Source organism: Macrobrachium rosenbergii, chromosome 2, assembly GCF_040412425.1.
Source record: "Macrobrachium rosenbergii isolate ZJJX-2024 chromosome 2, ASM4041242v1, whole genome shotgun sequence".
Lineage (NCBI taxonomy): Eukaryota > Metazoa > Arthropoda > Malacostraca > Decapoda > Palaemonidae > Macrobrachium > Macrobrachium rosenbergii.
This window is the reverse complement of record NC_089742.1, coordinates 75,383,338-75,400,656: the sequence shown is the minus strand read 5'-3', so window position 1 is coordinate 75,400,656 and position 17,319 is coordinate 75,383,338. Positions and strand designations below refer to the sequence as shown.

The 17,319-nt window shown below is 38.6% G+C and overlaps 1 protein-coding gene across 4 annotated transcripts in view; it reads left to right on the top strand.

Annotated features, from left to right (window-relative positions):
• The window catches only part of LOC136848760 (uncharacterized), an 82,212-nt gene that overhangs the window by 31,270 nt on the left and 33,623 nt on the right, over positions 1 to 17,319 (top strand). For 2 of the 4 annotated variants that reach the window (XM_067121346.1, XM_067121360.1), the window contains exons 2-4: positions 6,583 to 6,701; positions 7,112 to 7,341; positions 9,205 to 9,392. In XM_067121346.1, coding sequence (XP_066977447.1) covers positions 6,583 to 6,701; positions 7,112 to 7,341; positions 9,205 to 9,392 — 537 coding nt within the window. Of the gene's footprint in view, positions 1 to 6,579; positions 6,702 to 7,111; positions 7,342 to 9,204; positions 9,393 to 17,319 lie in introns of all 4 variants that reach the window. The other 2 variants (XM_067121356.1, XM_067121336.1) reach the window with 1 other exon arrangement.

Sequence of the window (17,319 nt, the reverse complement as noted above, 5' to 3'; positions counted from 1 at the left end):
CTCATGCATGTCTTTATCTGCTTTGACCATCGCTCACTCTCTCACTAGCTCTTCCGACACGGGTTCGAGATTCTGAGCGGGTGAGGAGAAATCCTTCATTTCGTTCCTACTTGGAGTCTCAGAAGGGTTTCGGTGGACATCGTACCCAAATATACAAGAATTCTGAAAGTTTAGCTTTTGTTCTATGAACTTTGCACTTCCATATACGTACAGCAATAACTGTTGGGTTGAAGTTGAGGAAATAAAGTGTTTAGTGAAAGAATAAATAAAATAGATCATTTGAGATGCAGTTGCATGAGAGATGAGATCATGCGCAGCCATACAGGGGGAGGATAGGGTAGTCAGGAAAATGTAAGGGAAAACTATAGCAAAAAATAAGAACAGAGGGAAGAACTTTAGGGAAAAGAAGAAGTTGCCCAAAAACTAAATGAATAAATAAATAAGTGCAGAGGGAATGGCTGATGAACAATAGGATCCCGGAATGGAAGATGCAAATGTAGATACTGTCTGAAGTGAATGCAGTCCTGACTTGAGGGAATAGGTATACTGGAGATCTGTTGAACGTGGAGGCTAGAGGAGAGGCAGAACCGAGTGATGTGAGAGTGGAATGGGTTAGTATAAGGTTGGACATACTTGTGGAAATGACTTTTGAGGGTGTAAGAATGGCGAGAGGTCGAAGAATGTGGACACACGACGAGTTAAAGGGAATACAAGTGATCGAGTTGCTGATCAGGATATGCAAAGAATCCGTAGGTGAGGGGAAAGGTTCTGAAAGAATGAGTGAGAGGAATAAGTGTTTTACTGTGTCATAAAGAAGTAAAAGTGATAGAAGCGACTGTAAGAACTGTAAGGGTATAATATTACTTAGTATACCAGGGAAGGTGTATGGTAGGATTTTGTTTGAGGAAGTTATTGAGAGGTGCGACGGTTTAAATGAAACTAATGTTAGAGTATGTAGGTTGGGGCGTAACTGGGTCAGAGACACAGGTTTGTAATGTTTCCATGGCTGTTCAGCATACTTCTGGATGAAGTGAAACACAAAGCCAGGAAAGGCCAGTGGGTGTAAGTGCACAGTTTGGGGGAAAAGGAAATGAGTTGTGAATGGGATGTTGGATGTTTGACGCTTGCTGCTGATACTGTGCTGACGGAGAATAGCGAAGAGAAACACTAGTAAGAGTTTGAAAGTGTTTGCAAGAGGAGAAAGTTAAGAGTGTAGTCGGTGGGGCATGGGGCTGAACTCCAGTAAAACGAAAACACTGTTGATTAGTAGATCTTGTGCTAATTTTCCGTCCCACCCTCCCCTTCAAGTGGGTGAGTCTGAGGTTTTTGACTATATTTGGTGTAACTTTTGACTCACATCTTGCTTTTGAGAAACATCTCACAAAAGTGTTAGCAAATGCCGTGCTTGAGTTAGGTATTATACATAAGGCCTCATATTTTTATAACATTGAAAAAATCAACGCAATTTGTTTAATGTCATTTGTCCTTCCAGTACTATAATACTTCCATCCGGTATGGATGTCTGCTTCTGCCAGAGATTTATCTCTTCTAGACGGAGTGGTTCGCGGTAGTAGGTTTCTGTTTTCTAGCACTAGCCATTATGATTCTGACCATCGACGGATGGTTTCTTGTTTGTTAATGCTCCATAAGTTGAATTTTAACAGAGAACTTCCGCGATCACAGTTGATCTCTGGTTCCCTTTTCCTGCCGAGAGCGACCAGATTTGCTGAACAGAAGCACCAAGGTTCAGTAAATGTGCCACGCTGTCGGACTTCTCATTTCCAGAATTCCTTTATTCCCCACACCGTTGGACAGTGGAAGTCTGCCTGCGGATGTTGTGCAATTAAAACCTCGAAAGTCCAAGCAACAATGCAATGCATTGCTTCCCTAAAATAATTCACTCATGTATGTCTCTTGTTTCTATATTTCCTATTATATTCTGTTACTCCTTTCAAATGAACCATGTTCTTTGGAAGTATGAATTTCAAGTCCGTGGCCCCTGTAGGCTTGTCCCATATGAACAGGACTTCTGTACTGAATAATAATAATAATAATAATAATAATAATAATAATAATAATAATAATAATAATATTATTAATAATAATTATTATTATTATTATTATTATTATTATTATTATTATTATTACTGTTTCCACGGCATTTAGCTTGTAGAGAGGCTTCTCTGTTCTTCCCATTATATTCTTCTCGTCTGCAGGTAGGCGGTATAATCAATTTCTAAAGGACATGGAAAGATATTCTGCTTTCGTTGTTTATTTAACTCTTACGCTTCGACGCACACACAGGTGGTCATCTAATGAGAGAATCTATGAAATTAAAAGGTGGACAGGCATTTATAGCAGGAAGGCTGGACTGACGTCTTGGTGGGTATTCATTCTTTCGTTGGGGTATCTTTAGGTTACCTCCGTTGATGCTTCTTCGGGATAACGCTTTCCCTCTTTCGATACTCAGCGTCCTACCGGCGCGGAATACCGAGACATCAGTCCAGCCTTCCTGCCATAAATACTTGTCTACCTTTTAATTACATGCATTCTCTCATTAGATGACCACCTGCGTGTGCGTCGAAGCGTAAGAGTAAAATAAACAACGAAAGCAGATTATATTTCCATGTCCTTTAGAAACTGATCATGCCACCTGCCTGCAGGCGAGATGAATATAACAAGAAGAACAGAGAAGCCTCTCTACAAGCTAAATGCCGTTGAAACATTATTATTATTATTATTATTATTATTATTATTATTATTATTATTATTATTATTAAGTAGTACAGGATTCCTGTTCATATGGAAAAGTATACCTTAGTTTAACCAGACCACTGAGCTGATTAACAGCTCTCCTAGGGCTGGCCTGAAGGATTAGACTTATTTTACGTGGCTAAAAACCAACCTACAGCTTATTGTGGAATCCAAACCACATTATACAGAGAAATGTATTTCTATCACCAGAAATAAATTTCTCTAATTCTTCATTGGCCGCCCGGAAACTCGAACTCGGGCCTATCAAAGTGCTAGCCGAGATCTCTACCGACTTGTCCAACGAGGAACTTGTTCATATGGAACGAAGCTACAGGGGCCACTGACTGGAAATTCAGGCTTCCAAAGAATATGGCGTTCATTTGAAAGGAGTAACAGAATATAGCAGGAAATATAGAAAGAATAAAAATACATATGTAAGGTGACTTATTTTAGGGAAGCAATGCATTGCATCGTTGCTTGAACTTTTGAGGTCTTTATTGCACAACATCCACAGGCAGACTTCCACTCATATCCACCATCCTTACTCATGGCTGTCGCCCATGCCGGTCTGTGTCTTCCAACTGTCGTGGTGTCCACAGGAACTCAGCTGACACTCTGTCAAATACTATTCTTCCAGGGGTTGTGGGAAGGACATGTCCAGACCATCTCCATCTCACCTTCATCATTATCCCATCTACTCAGGAAGACCGTAATGTCCCTTGTGGTTTTATTTCCGAATCGGTCCAGTCATCTGACACCTACTGTTCTTCTTAAAGCTTTATTTTCAAAAGGACAAAACATTTTAGGTATGGCTTCAGTGTCACACCGTGATTCATGTACTACGTATAGCATACAGATCGTACGAGACTTTTGCATAATCTTACTCTCTTATGCAGTTTAAGTTCTACTGATTTGCCTTTTTAGTTTTCTGTCAAAGAAAACTATTGAGTTGGCTATTTGTCTGTCCGCCCTGATGCCTTCATAACTACTGAGGCTAGAGGGCGGCAAACTGGTATGTTGATCATCCACCCACCAATCATCAAACATACCAAATTGCATCCCTCTAGCCTCAGTAGTCTTTATTTTATTTAAGGTTAAAGTTAGCCATGATTGTGCGTCTGGCACCGCTATAAGTGCCAATAACACAAGCCACCACCGGTCCGTTGCTGAAAGTTTCAAGGGACGCGGTTGAGAGTTTCATGGGCCATGGCTGAAAGTTACATGGGCCCCGACTGAGAGTTTCATGGGCGGTGGCTGAGAGTTTCATACAGCATTATACGCTGTACAGAAAACTCGATCGCGCCGAAGAAACTTCAGTGCATTTTTTACTTGTATAGTTTTCCACTGAAATCCAAGTCAAGAGAAAATGTAATTGATATCATTGTTCTTAAATGTATGAAAGATTCGCCGTCATTAATCCTTTCTCCATAAAATGTTACTTTGTCCCTTTGTGCGCATTCTGTCCTCATGACTTCCTCTCCCTCTAGATGTGTCATGCCTTCCGTTACGCGAGCCTTTAAATCTTGTTGTGTTTTGATGATTAAAACAGCATCATCTGCTTAGTCTAAGTCTGCTAGTGTCTATCTTTACTCCACTCTAAACTTTCTCTTCCTTCTCCGTCCACCGTTTTCAATTTTAAAATCTATGAGAAGGCAAAACAGCAAGCGTGAAATAATCCATATATATATATATATATATATATATATATATATATATATATATATATATATATATATATATATATATATATATATATATATATATATATATATATATATATATATATATATATATATATATATGGATATATAGCTTATTTTATCATCATCAAAGGTTTGCCAGTGGGATACATATCTATCATATCGTCATGGAGGTTGGTTACGTGGAATAAATTTATAGTATCACTATTATCACCAATGGGAAGTTATTTTATGAAAAAGCTTCCACCAAGTTGTGCATAATTATTTTCGGAGGACACACATATTGCACAAAAAGCCTAAATCAAGGGTGTTAGCGTATCTGTTCTGTGTGTCCTGTTACGCGTTTGCTAAGAATGATATCATTTGCTTTCTTAAACTCATGCTTTTACGATGGTTCATTCAGTGGCTTATATATATATATATATATATATATATATATATATATATATATATATATATATATATATATATATATATATATATACATATATATATGTGTGTTTGTGTGTGTATGTATGTATCATATACAATATATATATATATATATATATATATATATATATATATATATATATATATATAGTTGTACTTTCAACAGTTATGACAGCTAGGAGATTATTTTCTTTTGTGTCGGAGTTGGCTATAATGCTTCTCTCTCTCTCTCTCTCTCTCTCTCTCTCTCTCTCTCTCTCTCTCTCTCTCTCTCTCTCTCTCTCTCTCTCGTTATAGTCATCCCTCCGGGGAACGTACCAGTTAATGTCTTTATATGAGAAAAAATCGCTTGTCTTTATTATAGTGATCGTCGTCATTGTTAATCGAAAAGATTACAATCTCTCGGAATTGGTATTTCCTCTTCTTGCGATCGCCTTCTGAAACGTTTCCGTGCGCGCATGCTTACACGCATACATGTTTATGCACAGTTAGGTCAACAGTTTTATATGAATACGTGCTTTTTTTTTTAATCACAGAGTCATATGAGCTTGGTATAGAATAAAGCAGTGGAGCTTCTTTCGATCGACCTGAAAAGAGATTCTGATCCGCAAAAACTCGTGAGAAGCGAATGTACTGGAAATGGCAACTCTCGTTGACTGGGTATGCTCTTGTATCCTTGCCGTCCGAATGACGGCAAAATTCAGAAAACTTGGCAATTTTCAGAGGCGCTGTATTATATTCATCACTTATTTAGGTTAAGAGTATCCTGATGTCGATAGACAGAAGTCAAAGCAAAAATAATCCTTATTCTAGGCTTCAATTGAAAAATAAATCGATTGTCGCTCACTGTAACCAGAATATTATTGTTTCAGGCGTAATAAGCCAGAAGTCATTTCTAATATAAACACTCAATGTCCCTATACTGCCAAAATTGCAGGTAGCTTGCGTTATTGTGTAATAGCTATCGTAGATAGCGATTAACTATGTATTAACAGAATGGCATCGTAGTTTTGTATAGAGTAAAAAATATTAATACATCCCTATTACTCTATTATGGCGAACACTCTTAATGCAAATTACAGAAATGTATGTTTTTACCTAACGTAATCTCTTTTTTACCGTATATATTTTAGGAATTTGCTTTGTTAAACACTCTCTGATTATTTACAACTATTATTTTTCAAGATGTTGCCAAATTTATTACCATAGCATTTAAACGTAGCACAAACCAGTCAAAGAGAAACTGGATAAACTTGAATACAGTTCGTGAAAAATGGTTGCACTGCCGTCACACTGATAAACATATAAAAGCACACATAGTGCATTGTATATATATATTATATATATATATATATATATATATATATATATATATATATATATATATATATATATATATATATATATATATATATATATATATTATATATATATATATATATATATATATATATATATATATATATATATATATATATATATATATATATATATATATATATATATATATATATATATATATATATATATATATATATATATATATATATATATATATATATATATATATTCATCTTTTGATCCAGAAAGTTTCTTTTAGCAGTAAGAGCGCTTGCCGAAGTCGCCCACACTCGTTGCTTATTGAAACGAACGTTGTAGAGTTTATCTGCTGACTGTGACTTTTTATCCGAAGCAGAGGTTGCCGGACGCGCAGGAGGGTCGGCTGGCGGCACACGGGAAGTTCACAAGAATGGATGGCTCAAGAGAATGCCCACCCAGGAGCGTCGGCTCTCCGTCATGGCGCCCTTCTCCAAGGTCAGTAAAATTTTCTCCATCTCTCGCTCAGCCCCCACCCCCTCCCCCCATCCCCTCCTCCCCGTTTTCTGACACAATCATCCCATCTAGATTGTAGATTGAGTCATTAGCTCTCTCGTTCCTTACGTGTTTTTCGGTGTTTTAGGTCAAATTCCAGAGTATTTGCAATCTATAAGTATGTGCTTGTAAGGGAATGGGCAGACAAGAGTCCAGATGCTTTCTGTTTTCGTGGTAGTTAACGAGTCATTTACATATCACGAAGAGCTCATTTGTATGTACGTATAGAGAAATAAATCAATGAAGGATTTTATCTGACATCCTATACCTTTATGCAAACATATGCCCAGTCCTTCCCAATTGGCAAAATGCTACAAGTGGTTTACTGACGAATTTTGCTTGTGCGCGCGCAGCCCCCGAGGTGTGAGAAACTGTGGGTCTCGTTCTGCGTGCACGACGAGACGGAAGGATGGCTGGAATTCTACGAGAACCGGAGGTCGGCCTTCAGTCACAATCCCATGTACAGGACCTCTCTGGCGAGGTGTCTTCACATCTCGCCCTCCATCCGAGTCCACGAGGACAACGAGCACGTGTTCGCCATCACTCTCGAGGGCGAGGTCATCAAACTCGGGGCGCAAAGCAGGTGAGTTTTTCCTGAACGCTGACTGACTTTTAGTTGGTTCCTTTTTTTTTTTTTTTTTTACTGCTGTTTCTTTTCTGATTTCAGTATAGTGCCAATTCTTGTTCGGATCTTTCCTGGATAGTGACCCCCAAGGGTTTTAACGCGGTATGTATCCACCTCTGCGGCGTGTTTAGTAAGCCCGTAGGGGATTACCGTAAAAATATAAACAAAAGATTGTAAAAATCATAAAGATAATGACCCGCAAGAAATATTAGTCCTAGATAACGACCCCCGAAAACCCTTGGGGGTTACTATCTAGGAAGATCCTCTTGTTCTAACGTACTTTATACAGCCTTTGTCGCAGGTTAGACTTTTTCCTTTTATTTCTCATTTGTATAATCGTTGTGAAGTGTCCGTACGATGAAAGTCCAAATGCATAAAAAGTAGCCTTTTTCACATGGCCCGTATCACATCTCATGCTGCTTTTTTCCAGGTCTATCAAACTACGTGATAAATGCATAAAATAATCAATTCATGCAATGCAAAAACATGCAGTATATAAATAAATATATATACAAGTATTTTAATATATGATCGTTAGAATAACCTTATTAAACTTTCCGGACTTAGTATATCCACATGTTAACGAACATACCCATGGCATAAATGAATACACAGTGTGCATGGGTGACTTGTCATGATATCATAGATCATTACAATAATGACGAGAGAGATGATAACCGAGAAAAAGAGAAGGATGATGGGTAGATAAATGCTGCAGAAGTTCCTGCGAGATCTCTAGATCAGAAAACACCATTCTGAATTTCAAGTTGACCTTCGACAGGCCGCAGTGCGAGGGTCGTTGATTTGGAAGAGGGTCCTTGAAAACCATTCTGTACCCCTGAGGGTCCAGATTACCCACATATCTGTGACGCCCGATAGCTTACAGAAAATCAGTTAATCAAAATCAGTCAAATCACATGCATACTATGAGCGGCATGAACACCCGGAGAGGTGCATGACAGATGCAGTTCTTCCAGGCCTATGTGTAATGAGTGATTGATTTATGTATCCTTGTGACGCAGAGAACGTGGTCACCGACAATAAATGATTGGCTGACCGTCAATCGCCACTTCCCCTGTAGCTTTTCAAACTGAGGTCATGAATGTTTCATTTTTTTTTCCTGTTGTCCCACCATTTTCACTGGATGTTTGGAAACTTGCCAAATGCAAGCAGGAAAAAAGATGCCATTTATTTTTATACCTCCAAAGATTTGATGAAAAAATGCCATTCATGGAATGATGCTTCACCGAAGATTCCATTCTTAGTATTTGTCGTCATTTCCTACGCCATTACTGTCATTGTCATCATGCCTAGTAGTAGTAGTAGTAGTAGTAGTCGTCGTCTTAGTAGTAGTAGTAGTATGAGTAGTAGCATCTTCACTTTCATCACAATTCAAGAAGATATTAGGACACTGTATTCACAATAAGTTTACGCCACAGAAGGAGTTATTCAAGAAAGTTTAGTCCTCCATCTCAGGCAAAGCTTACAATCTCCGTCGTTTTAAGCAACCTTTACAAGTACCTGTTACTCCCTGTGTTCTCCATTTGCAGCGAACCGCAATATTGAGTTTATCAAAATAGACTGCGATTGAGTGTATCAAAATAAACTTCAACTGAGTGTATCAAAATGAGAATTAAGGCAAATCGAGGTCGCTTGTCACCCAAAAGAGAGCGTCCGCGAATGTAGCGAGTTTTCAAACCTTGCTATCATTATTATCAGTATTGTCGTTCTTTCCCAAAGATCAGTATTTCCTAGTAGTTCTAGGTCCGTTGAACACTATGCTTCCTATTACTAGTATTAATATGAACCGTCCTTTTGCAGGGAGCAGATGATGGAGTGGATAGACTCCATGCGGAGCAGACTCCGTGAGTTGGGCGTGTTGACGCCGAAGGACAACCTATACAGCAAAGAGCCCGAGGGTCTACGCTCGCCCCTCCTACGGAACCCCAACTCCCCCCTACCCCCGACGCCCACCTTCCAGTTCCCACCTCACGCCCACGAGTTCAGAGGTGAGTTCCGACGACCCCGGTTCATCTCGAGCGCCCGATGGACGACCTTCTGCCGGAGGACCACCTGTGCTTAATTACTCGCATTTCGCCTTCTTCCTGGATCTATTTCCTTACCCACTTGCCTTGTTCGTTAATAAGCTGCTTGATTGCTTTGTGTTTGTATGTAAACTCATATCAGATTATAAGCTTAATCGTACATGCCTCAGTGTACACAGCCTAGTTAGATTGGGAGCGTGCGTGCAAACGCATTTTGTTTATATATATATATATATATATATATATATATATATATATATATATATATATATATATATATATATATATATATATATATATATATATATATGTGTGTGTGTGTGTGTGTGTGTGTGTATGAATATGTATGTGTATGTGTGAGTGTGGGTGTGTAGTGTTTGGCTACCTGTCTTCCTATCAGTCTGTGTATTATTCATATAACTCGCCACGTAGGTTACCATGTTTGTGTGTATGATGGTACTGTACTACCATTTGTGTGCCAGAAATCTGCAGCCTTTTTTACCTCCTATCGGGATGAACGATCAAGGTTGGGCTTTAATCCTTGTCTGCTGAGTACAGGTGTCCTCCGGTAACTGTAGCATGAATTTTACTGGCCTTAAAATTAGAGACTAAAAATTCTGTGTACAAATATGCAACAAACTCACAAATAGAGCATAAAAATGCAAGATCAGATTGCTGACAATAAAAGCGGCACGTATTTCATGATGACGAAGAACGCCGCTCATTCAAAACACTAAGTTTACAGATTTTTCAGTCAGTTATCTGAAAAGTATGAATGAATGACCCAACATTTTAGTTTCCATTCTTTACTCGTAATATTAGCGCTGTTCTCTGATAACGCTTATCTTTTACCAGTACCAGCTTTTCGAACTGAAAAAGTACCTTTCTATCGGTCACTTTGAGCACATATTCACACACACAATATCAGCAGTTGCTGTCGAATTTGTTAGTGCCATATGACGGAGACCTCTTGGTTGACGATGTTTATAGGTTTGATCACCATTCGGCTGTTCTAAGGCTGCCAGGCTGCGCACGCACCGCCAGCACTGATGGTCGAGGAAACGAGTTATTCGTTTATACTTTACTGGTTTAACTCTAAGTATTCATTCACATTAAATTAATTTTGCTATTATCTCAGATAACATAAAAAACAGAAAAACAATCCAACCGCACTTTCTCTTATCTGACTTTTTGTCTGTCAGTTCAGTTCTCTGGCTTGTCCGTCTGGAAGTCTGATTCATCTTGCTAGAAACAGAAAGTTTCCTTTCGCATTTGTGACTGAAAAATTGCCAAGACATCTCAGGTGAACCCTTGCGTCTTTTGTTGAAACTTTGAGGAAAATAACAGAACCTTGGCGCTAGACCCACATTTCATGAGTTTTACAAAAAATTATTGTGAAGTTTTGCGTAACACAGCTGCTCACTGCCAGATAGACCGAAGACCCAACACCAATGAGGGTCCAACTTGGAGAAGGTAATCAGCTGTAGGCTATTTATATTTTTAATATTATTTAATTAAATATCTTTATTATTGTTATCTTTATGTCAACTGAACGCCATTTACCATTAAGGCAGCCCGTACACGGGACACTTTTATTGGAAAGTGGCCGGCCACTATGTGGTCAGCCTCTTAGTGGACAGCTGATATCAGCTTGTACAGTGTTGTGGCCAAGAAACAGACACACTAGCCTCTTCGTATCCACTCTTTTAGTGTCATCCCCTTTTAGTGGCTCGTCTGTGGTCTTCCATACAAACATGTATGTTCCATTTTTTTTTTTTTTTTTTAGTGGCCGGCCACTTAATGGCCGGCACTTTCCACAAAAAGTGTCCCGTGTGCAGGCAGCCTAAGAGGTTTGGTGACCCCAGGAGGTGTTAAATTTGTTCTCATCGGGTCTTTTTAGGACGAGGTCCCTGCCCTATGCACTTCCCTACCCTGGCTTCCAACCACCGCAGCTGACTGACCACCAGCTACACAATTCACTACTCAGATCAAAAGAGACACAGCGAGTTTTTTTCAAAAACACCTAAATTTTGTCGGCCCCCTCCTCATAAAATCGATGTCGGGTCTCCCGGTGCTGAGGCGAGGCTGATGCTAGCTACTGTTAGTTGCAGTAATAGTTCACATTTTATTTCTGTGAGTTACAGTTTTAAATGCAAGTTTCGGCCTTGTCCTTTATCGGAATGTAGATTCTTTTCGGCCACAGAATGAGCCTTATTCTGGGTTGCTGGAAGTTTTCCGTAACCGGTAGTTCTCCGCGTAACTTTTGAAACGATATCCATTACAATCTTGTGCGGTGTCAGCCCTTGCTTTGTCATGACTTTCCATTCTCTTTTCTCCACGGAGATAAGATGCAAATGCAGTCTGGACCTTATGTGAGAAGGAAAACTGAATCAACTGCGCTGCTGATATTCGCTTCGCTCTTTTCTTCCCGTTTTGTGTCTTGTTTATGTTTCGTCATCTGCCTGTTGCTTATAACTGAAGCATCATTCTCATTTTTTACAATTTTTGTCCCAAGCCGACGACCGTACGTTTGATGACGGCGTTAAAAAAATCATTTACCTCAAACTGTTCATTAAGAAGAAAGCTGCATAGCGACCTTGAACTTAGCCCTAGAGGTAGCTCGTCTCAGCACTAGCTTCTGTACTCAAGCTGTTTGCTCTTTCGCCTGTATTGGCTCTTCTGTTCTTTAGTCTATTAAATCTCTTCTTGACCGCTTACATGTACCCTCTGCAGTACCTATACAAGTGGTTGACTGCTTGATTTGGCAATTCAAACTACTGGCGTTACAGCTGCCATGGTCGTTGAAATCCATAAAAGGATATATATATATGTATATATATATATATATATATATATATATATATATATATATATATATATATATATATATTTATGTGTGTGTGTGTGTGTGTGTGTGTGTGAGAGAGAGAGAGAGAGAGAGAGAGTATGATTATGGACGTAGGATTGGTGTGTTCCTCTTTTGCTGGATTGTGGTCGGAGGAGACCGAAGAGAATGGCAGAATACCGAGAGAAAAGAGTAAGAAAGGGGAAAGAAGCATTAAAACGAACACTTTCCAGCGAACACGAAGCCAGCGCACAACAGCAGGCAAGAACGCGAACAGCTGCGCTTAAACAAGAGCAAACACGCCCCACACAAATCAAGTATCGCCCGCTTTTATATCATGCCTAAACCCGCCAAGCCGCTGATGCAATCTCTTCTTCCCCCTCTAATGACAAGAGCTCAGAGCTTGTCTCTCATCTGGCGTTCATTCCTTCGCTGGCCTCACAGCAGTTTCTGTTTAAAGTCCTTTTTTTCTAGGCCGCCATTTTGTTTTCGTCTTGTCTTTCGTAAGTGCTTATTCTTGAGCGATTTCTCAATTTTCTGCTCAAGTTCCCTTTTTTATTTTAAATCACCCGCCGTTTCCTCCTCGTCTTGTCCTATATATGAGGCCCATTCCTTCATCGGTTGTAATATATCTTCGTGTTTTTTCCTTCATGTTTTCATCATGTCTTATCTGTGATCTTCATCAGTTCATCAGTCCCTCTCATTTCCTGTTAAAAATTTTCTTCTCAGATGCCATTTCGTTTACAGCGTGTTTCATGTGGTGTTTCTTCCTTCATCAGTTCTCACATTTTCTTTCTTTTATCGTTTTCAGTCGCCATTTTGTTGCCATCGTTTTTCAGCCTTCATTTCTTTCTCAGCACTCTTCTTTCACATTTAGTTCCTCAAGTGAGACTCATATTATCTCCGTCCTCAATACCTTGTTTCTCGCATTCCAGATTCCACATCTGCTTTGCAGTCGAGCTTTTTTCCTTCCTTCTTCTCTTCGCTCTTCAAGTGCTAGTCTTGCTTTGACTTCGGATCTTTCATTTTGGTCTCGTCTTTCATGGGACTTCTGACCCTTCATTAAGCTGTCAATCCTTCGTTTATCTGTGGCCCTTTATTTGATTCCTGATCTTTCATTTCCATCCCTCATTGGGATGTCAGTGAGGCGAACGATGGAAATTGTCGTCTTACCTTTGTGACGTCACCCAGCGCCCCTCTGGTCTATTTGAGAGCGAATCAGCCGAACGGTGCCGCACTCGGCTATTAGGTTCTCAAATGACGGTCGTATCTCACCGATAATGACGATAATGCGCCCCGATAGAGACGTAGACGATAACGAAAAGTATTATGAGGATTATCCAATGGTCTGTTGTTACGGACCGTCGGCGAAGACAATCATACTCTTTCCGAAATTGCAATCGGGGACTGACGGCCGTCGGTCCGCTTGATGGATCCCAGAAAAAAAGAAGAAAGAAGATAATGTTCAGGATGTTGTGGAACTCTAAAAGCACCGGCGCTAAAAGAGGAGAAATGAGCTTTTTTTCTTTTCTCCATCAGCCATCTGGGCATCCGATCTGGTCATTTGGATTGTTTTCAAATTAAAGCAGTGCGAGTATGTCCCATAAGAGGGGCGCGGATCTTGAATTTCGTTCTCCACTATAAAGGACAATGCAATATCAGGTTACTTCCACGCTGGGAGAGAGAGAGAGAGAGAGAGAGAGAGAGAGAGAAATGATATGTTCTTCTTTTTTCTTTCCTTCTTTGTCGAGTAAGGAGCGGGAAGAGAAGCGGGATAAAGGGGGTTAAGACAGATCATCAGTGAGCGGAAGGATGCATTTTACCGGTTTAAACTCCCTACAGCAAGTGATGACGCCACAATTTTGCGCCCGGGATGCGGCGCTCAGAAGAGCCCTTGGTCGATGGTGGTCCCGGGATTTCTTGGAACACTCAGACCAGCCTTGAGGAGTCTCATAAGAGCTTCGCAGAACATATGTTCTTAGTCATCGCGCCAGACACTTGGAACACACAGCGAGAGAGAGAGAGAGAGAGAGAGAGAGAGACTGTTGTTGTTAGATTAAGCTGGTATTGTGCCAGCACTGAATCTTTCACATGGCGAGCCGCCCATAAAGAGAGAGAGAGAGAGAGAGAGAGAGAGAGAGAGAGGAGGGGCGTGGTGTGGCGGAGTGTGAACTTGACACTGAACGGTTAGGAAGGAAGGAAGGAAACGTATGGTTGTAAAAGAACCTGTGATCGAACCTCCTGGACTGTTTGATCTTTCATAACCCGAGTTCGAATCCAAGCGTGGACGAAAAGTTTCTCCATTTCATTCCCAAGTTTAGAAACAAGGTTTTCAGTGGAAAAAGTACCCAGCAACATCAGGAAATTAACATGTTATGAGTGCAATTTATGCTGGCTTTTATACTGTACACACACACACACACACACACACACACACACACACACACACACACACACACACACATATATATATATATATATATATATATATATATATATATATATATATATATATATATATATATATATATATATATGTATATATACATATATGTATATGCTGTGTGTGTATGTATGTATATACTGTATATAAGCCAACATGCACTGAACTCAAACTTCTTGATTCCCTGATGCTGTTTGGTATATATATATATATATATATATATATATATATATATATATATATATATATATATATATATATATATATATATATATATATATATATATATATATGAATTTTATCACATCACCTAGTATATATGCAATCATTAAGCTACAAATGTCGTTTAACATCTAATTCGCGCTACTTCGCGAGTATCACTGAAGGGGAATTACAAGTAATAAATGATTTGACACCAAAGTGACTCGAACACTCGACAGTACCCACCAACGGCTTTTAGTCGACGTCGCTAACCAAGTAGCGCGAATTGGATATCAAACGACATTTTAGCTTAATGATTATATATACTTATATATATATATATATATATATATATATATATATATATATATATATATATATATATATATATTATATCAACGTTTCAGCTGCAATGGAAATTAAATAAAGGAAAAGAAGTAAGGGAATGACGACTTCAATATTTTTTAAGCAAAGCTCCCAGTGACCGGTATGAAGGCAGTAATTATTAGGAAGTAAATATTTATACGAAAGTTGAATGTCTGTTACCAAACCGACTGCAAGGGGCAATTCCCAGGCAATGATATGTTGTTGCTGATGTCGTGCCATTATTATTATTATTATTATTATTATTATTATTATTATTATTATTATTATTATTATTATTATTCAGAAGATAAACCCTATTCATATGGAAAGAGCCCACATGGACCACTGACTTAAATTTCAAGTTTTCAAAGAAAACGGTGTTCATTAGGAAGAAGTAAGAGGAATTAGAGGGAAATACAGCGAGAGGAGATCTCGCTTATTAAAAAAGAAAAATAATTTAATAAATCAATAAATAGATAAAAATGTATTCAAACGCAAGGAGAATAATATCCATTATAACAAAAGGCTGTGTCTTAAAATGGATAAACAAATATTTAGAAATAAAGCTAAACGGAGAGTTTTCTAGATTCTGTACGATTCTCCTTTTCAGTCTAAAAGACTGAAAATGGGAATCGTACAGATTCTCGAAATTATATAGCAGAAGAATTGTTTCCCCAATGCAATCGTTATGCAAATTTCCAAAAAATTTACTGGTCCATGGGCAACGCTGAAATAGTACATTAAGAGAGCTAAAAAAAAAAATCCGCTATCAGTATATCACAATTTGCAGTAAAAGGGAAAAAAAAAACTTTTAAGGAAAATCAGATGTTTTCCTCATACAATTAAAAAGCAACGTAGAACAACCTGATATGGGTGCACACTTAGCCGTAACTACGGAAAGTATTATCATGAAGGCATTTTTGCTGCTGCACGATTCTAAATTTGATTGAAATGTGCTGTTCTTCACAACTGTTGAAATACTTCAAATATCCGACGATTAAAGCTATTCCCGAAGACGGTAGGAAGAAAAATATCAACCTCTAAGTGAGGTAGTGTCTTCTGCTATCCATTATTAAATAAAAAAGAAAGCTGCCTTTGTATTTTAGCACATATAATCAGCATGAAAAACAATAACCTGAGAAAGCTGATTATTATCAATTCGATTCATAATGATAACAAGTCAAGGAGGATTTACTTGCGTATAATAACGTACGTTAGTGCATGGTGACTGACTGGCATCGTAAAAATTGTGCTTATAACCTCATCCAGATCTTAAACACTCTTCCTCCCCGTAGGGGATTAGTGCCATCAGTGCACCTCATGTGGTGCACTGTAGGCATTACTTAAGGTTCTTTGCAGCGTCCCTTCGTCCCCTAACTGCAATACCTTCGTTCCTTTAACTTTACCTCCTTTCATATTCTCTTTCTTTCATCTTACTCTCCACCCTCTCCTAACAATTTATTCATAGTGCAACTTTGAGGTTTTCCTCCTGTTACACCTTTCAAACCTTTTACTGTCAATTTTCATTTCAGCACTGAATGACCTCATATGTCCCAGTGCTTGGCCTTTGGCCTAAATTCTATATATATTCAGTTCAAACACTTTTCTTCACTTTGTTCCCATTAATGCCCAATCTTTGCGGACGTTAGTGGAAGCTAAGCGAAATAATAAATTACTTCAGTTCAATTATCCCAGTCAACCAGTTAACTGTGAAACAGTAATACTTGTCGTGTGGTGATTTTAAGATTATCTGAATTGTCATTTAATGTTAATCAATATTTCAGGATTGATGGGGGAAGGTTTTAGTATGAATTTATTCTATTTACCTATTTATTTATCCTTATAATATAATATAAATGTATATATATATATATATATATATATATATATATATATATATATATATATATATATATCCCCCTCGTGCCAAGGATCATGACACTCACATCACCAGTGACATAGCTCGGATTAGAGCCATAGAAGAGACGTAATGATTTAGGTTCTTCCCGTTACAACAACTCGCACGTCTCCGATGC